The 5,169-nt window shown below is 57.9% G+C and overlaps 2 protein-coding genes across 2 annotated transcripts in view; one reads left to right on the top strand and one right to left on the bottom strand.

Moving 5' to 3' along the window:
* Positions 1-5,169, top strand: part of LOC113204901 (myosin regulatory light chain sqh) — a gene marked incomplete in the record, with an annotated part of 8,549 nt that overhangs the window by 2,183 nt on the left and 1,197 nt on the right.
* LOC113204900 (facilitated trehalose transporter Tret1-like) overlaps positions 7-5,169 on the bottom strand; it is a 19,622-nt gene continuing 14,459 nt past the window's right edge. The window contains exons 2-5 of the mRNA XM_026420277.2: positions 3,113-3,174; positions 1,214-1,962; positions 702-1,145; positions 7-613 (exon numbers count right to left, since the gene is read on the bottom strand). Of these exons, the coding sequence (XP_026276062.1) occupies positions 416-613; positions 702-1,145; positions 1,214-1,962; positions 3,113-3,161 (1,440 nt within the window). The 5' untranslated portion in view covers positions 3,162-3,174 and the 3' untranslated portion in view covers positions 7-415. The remainder of the gene's footprint in view (positions 614-701; positions 1,146-1,213; positions 1,963-3,112; positions 3,175-5,169) is intronic.

Genomic DNA, 5,169 nt, shown 5'->3' with positions numbered 1-5,169 from the left:
CAGATCTTTTATAAAATAAATACACTTTTCCTAATTCTGTTTACATGTAGGTACTTAACACGATGAAATCACAATACGAATGGCCATATCAGACTTGAGATAATGGAAACAGCGCCAAGATATTTCCGTAGTCTGATTAAAATTAAAGTGAAATTAAATCTACTGGGAATCACTCGTGAGCCCCTTAAGTACTAGGTAAACGGCTGTTAAAACTATGCTTCGTTCATCAGTCTTGTTTACTGAACGTCGTGGACGTCCTAACACGACGTTTCTTTCCTTCCCCGTGAGAAATTCAACATCAAAAGTACGTCGTTCATCGAAATTTTCGGGACGAAAGCAGGGTGATATAACGTCAAATTGGCATTGAGGTTCGATTGATTTCCCACTCGACCAGTTGACCCACGCTGATGACCATTTACGCCATAAGCTTGAGCGGCTCGTCCGCCTCGTAGGCGCCCTTCGCGCGCACGACGCCGCTCAACTCGTCCTGGATCTGCTGGAACGTCTTGCGCTTCGTCTCCGGCACGAAGGTGGCGACGAAGGCGGCTCCGCCCACGCATGACGCGGCGAAAGCCCAGTAGACCACGTGCATGCCCAGGAGATGACCGACGACCTGTGGCATGCAGAAAGAAACAATTGAATCAAAATTTTTGTCCGCTTTATGCCGCCCGAGGGCATCCCGCGCACTCCTCGACCTTTACCTGGTACAGCTTGGTGACGACGAGGGAGGTGACGGAGATGGACACGGCTGCCGAGCACGCCGCCAGGCCCTTGAGGTGAGCGGGGAAGAGCTCACCCAGCAGGGTGGGCGGGATGGGCGCGAGGCCCAGGGGGAAGACCGCGGCGTAGGCCAGCAGCCCGCCGACGGGCAGCCAGGTGGCCCCGGACATGTCCAGGCCCAGGGCCTTCAGGAAGAAGAAGAGCCCCGCCGTCGATAGGCAGACTGCGGAGAACGCACACGACGCGAGCAGCAGCGGCCTCCGCCCCGCGCGGTCCACGAGCTGCGTGCACGCCATGGTGGACGCGAACATGACCACGCCGATGGCGATCACGTACTCGTCGGCGTAGGGCGACCCCGTGCCCTCCGTGAGTGTGGTCGCGGCGTACGCCACCACGGCCGAGTTGCCGGACATCTCTTTCAGGACCTACGGCGTTAAGGTGTCAGTAGGGATAGGGGGACGAAAATGTTCAACGCTCTGCCTCTTGTACTCACATTCAGGGTAAGGATGATGATGAGGGCCTTCCTGGGCCCCTTGCTGAAGATGATGTCCTTGAGGGAGCCCGGGGCCGCGACGCCGCCCTTCTCCTGCGGCTGCAGCTGCATCTCCAGGGTGCGGGTCATCTCGCCCAGCTCGGCGGCCACGGCCTGCTCGCCCGTGCCCCGCAGCCAGCCCAGGGCCTTGCGGGCCTCCTCGCGGCGGCCGCGCTGCAGCAGCCAGTGCGGCGACTCGGGCATGAAGAAGAAGAGCACGAAGAAGAGGACGGGGACGGCGCCCGAGGTGAGCGCCAGCGTCAGGTAGCTGACGTACGGCCCCACGACGTACTCCATGAGGATGCCGCAGTAGAGCATGGCCTGCAGCAGCGTGCCCAGCGCGCCGCGCACCTCCGTGTCCGCGATCTCGCCCAGGTAGATGGGCGTGACGGTGAACGCCATGCCCACGCCCAGCCCGCCCAGCACTCGCGCCAGGTACAGCAGCGGCGCAGTGTCGAAGACGACCACGAGCGCCCAGGACACGACGAAGGGCAGCGCCGAAGCGAGCAGCGTGGCCCTCCGGCCCAGGCGGCCCATGAGCCAGCCGGTCGGCAGCGGCGCGATGATGTTGCCCACGTTCTTGAGCGACACGATCCACGAGCCCTCGGCCGGGCTCAGCTCGAAGGGCGGCTCCTCCGAGTGCAGCAGCATCTTGAGCGCGGGGGAAGGCCAGGCGATGCAGCAGCCCGCCGCCATCACGGACATAGAGGCTGCGGGGCAGGCAAGAGAGACAGCGGCCGTCAGTCGTGCATCGCGTCGAATTGGTTGCCTACCCTCCCGGCGCCCCTATGTGGAGCCCCGGTCGAGCAGAGCAGACCCCGGCTCGCGTGTCCTCTGCAGTATATTTTGCAGAGTGTCACACAGCTTCGGGTCCATAGTACACCCCGGGTCGGTACTCTCCGGTACCCTCCAGTACTATCTGGGGCTCTCAAGTTTGATGCGAACCTGTTCTTGATCAGGACCCAGGACCCCTGCGTCTTGCCAGAAAAGTGGCGGCCCGGGGGCGAACGGGCTGTCCCGGATGGTACATGTCCGTCTCACGTGAAGCGAGGTGTGCGAGCTGCGGGTACCCATGCGGGTGATACGGACCAGACAGAATAAAAAGAGGCAAGGCTGCTTCTATGACCCCACGGGCACGCGAGGCCCGACTACACTAGTACGGTCAGTCACCGCGACGCGGCCAGCTGTCAGCGCGCCGGTCAGTGGGTCGTTGAGGTGCAGTCAGTCTGCTAGAGGGATGCTCGTTTCTCTACGACCCCGCGGACACGCGGCACGCGAGGCCCGGCTACACTTGGCCGTCGCGGCCACCCGCAAGTCACCGGTCAGCGTGCCGGTCAGCAGTCAGGCACCTTTGCCCCTGCCTGCCGGTACGCGGCACAGTCCGCTCCACCGGCTCCACTGATATGCGGTCAGCGTTCATTAGTCTCTCAGCGCGGCCTCCGGAGGCATTCGAACCGAACGGACCCGCGGCGTGTTTCGCAACACATTCGCGCGTCAGGCGAAGCTCGCCCCGCGCGCCGCTCGCTAGTCCTACAACAACAACAAATTAATGGCAACGGTTTTGTTTGGGAGTCCTGTCGTCTAGATTTTCGAGTGGGCTCCCGGGTCGACATCAATGGTTACGAAACATCTGAAACGAGGCGAGGGTGGTGGAGTGTTTCCGGGACGAGGGGCTACCAGAGACCAGAGGGCATACAGGAGGAGACGTTTTGCTAACATCTGGCCTTGGAACAGCCGAATTACAAGTGGCTATTGTGTTTTCATAGAACTCCGAAGAAACGATGATTATAGAGTCGATCACGCCTTCAAGCGCTTCAAACATTAAAGTACCTGTGCTCCACAACACGGGGTAAAACTCACCAATTATAGCTGCCGTGTATTGGGGGAGTTTCTTTCCTGGAGGGGCCATGGCGCTGGAAGACCTGGAACAAGGCAGAGGCCTAAGTCAGTAAGACAGTTTGACACGGATAGCCGTCCGCTTGACGGACCCAGCTCAACGCTGCGACGCACGCTAGACCAGGGCAGGGAGTTGCATAATGACGGGGAAAAACAATGGATGGCCAGCTCATGAAGGTAGGATTGTAATTAGACCACTAGGTTAATGTAATGTAGTCCTTCCCTCACGTCTCCTTGCTGAAAAGCAGGAGCCGCCCCGGCCCGGCCCGGCCCGCCGGCCCGGCCCGGCCCGCCCCTCCGCGCCGCGCCTCCTCTTGTCCTCGGAGGCAATTGGGCGCAAGTGGTCACACTAATCCGCGCGGACTTGGTTTCCGCCCGACGACTGACCCGCCTAACGAGGGAAACGCTCATGATTTTCTCTCCCATTTCACATCCGACCTCTGCTGACGACCCGGGAAGAGGCCTAGATGCCGCAGGTCGGCCCTGGGTCATACATTTCTAGCACCAGAGGGAAACACTTAGGCATAAAAGTGCTGCGAGGTGCTATTTTTCGGCGTGGTGATGAATTTTATCACCCTACCGCGCCTTGTCGGAAACCCTAAATTTCGTACAACTAGAGATTATTGCAGTTCTTTTATGAGGGTCCTAAATGCTTTACTGTCTCTGAAAAGACGCCACACAATCATGAAGATCCCTACAAAAGGTGCTCAAGTCCTTTGTAATTCAAGTGGATAATGGTCGCGCTAGTAAAATCTCCTCGGCGCGTAGTAGACTCCCGACGCCCTCGAGGTTCGCGGTCACGACCCGCTCCAGGAGGAATTCGTCGGAGTCGGCGGCAGGAGCAGCAGCAGGGCGTTATATAAGATGAACTGTGCGTGGCTCGACGCGTGGCGCGCGGCTCGAGCGGGCCGGGGCGGGTGGGGCGCGGGACCCTGACCTACCGGCGCCGTGCGAGTGACCAGAGCCTGGGCGGGGTCCTGGAGTAGAGGCACCCCGTCACCCGTCACTCCCAAAAGTTGGAAACGGCCGGTTTGAAAAAAAAAAATTAAAAATGGAGCTGCCACACATGGAATGTCTTAAGGACTTCCCTGAAAGATCGAGGACAGGCAAAAGATAGTATGCGTTTTGGCCTCGTGTGCATCTGCATAAACCGGTCCCGCCTGCTGTTCAAAATACAACGTGTCTCGAACCGAGCGCCACAGCTATTTTGTGGGAAAGCAATGAAGAAGGACCACAGCAAACATTTTTCCGGGAACTTCCCGGTTGGATTCGGGAAGTACATTTTCCGGTTGCTCCAAATGTTATAACATGCATAGATATGACGAAAAATAGCATCAGGAAAATTACTTCCCGGATTCAACCGGGAACTTCCCCGAAATATATTTGCTGTGGGACTACTTGGCACATTTCTCATTCCTTTAAGACGTCTAGTATGCTTGTTTTTTTACGCCTCTCTTGTCTAATGGTGGCAGGTTTACCCACGAGCCCTCCACCCGCAAACCCCTCTTTCCCTTATCATTGAACAAACCCAGCTGTTTGTCTACTCATTTCACGGTCAGGACAGCCCCCCCCCCTCACCAGATGGGGGTTTTCGATCCATCGTAGTACCTATGTAAATAATGTAGAGGGGGTGAAGGGGCACGGAGAGCAAGCGGGTAGGAAAATGAGAGTGAGAGGAGAGAAAGAGGACACAGGTGATGCAGCGCTTATTGTGCACTGCACAGTCACTGTCGCCAAGAGAATGCAAGAGCTTCATGCTTTATCTGGTTTAAATTTGACAAATACGACATCAAATATAAGGTAGCGAGGCCTAGGCACGCTTTTGTACCAGGTGGCTGATTAACCCCGCCCACTTTTGTAGTTATGCTGTACCGCACGCACGTGTGAGGGCGGGTCGCCTTCCCGCTCGGCCCATAAGGCGCCGTTGACAGGGAAGGGGCGATAGGCAAGCCCCCCCGTATCGTGCGTGCGGTACTGTATAACTACAAAAGTGAGCGGGGCTCATCAGCCACCTTGGTATA

This window comes from Frankliniella occidentalis, unplaced genomic scaffold, assembly GCF_000697945.3.
Source record: "Frankliniella occidentalis isolate FOCC.00 unplaced genomic scaffold, Focc_3.1 Scaffold187, whole genome shotgun sequence".
Classification (NCBI taxonomy): Eukaryota; Metazoa; Arthropoda; class Insecta; order Thysanoptera; family Thripidae; genus Frankliniella; species Frankliniella occidentalis.
The sequence above is the reverse complement of the archived record's forward strand: the minus strand, read 5'-3'. Positions and strand labels throughout refer to the sequence as shown.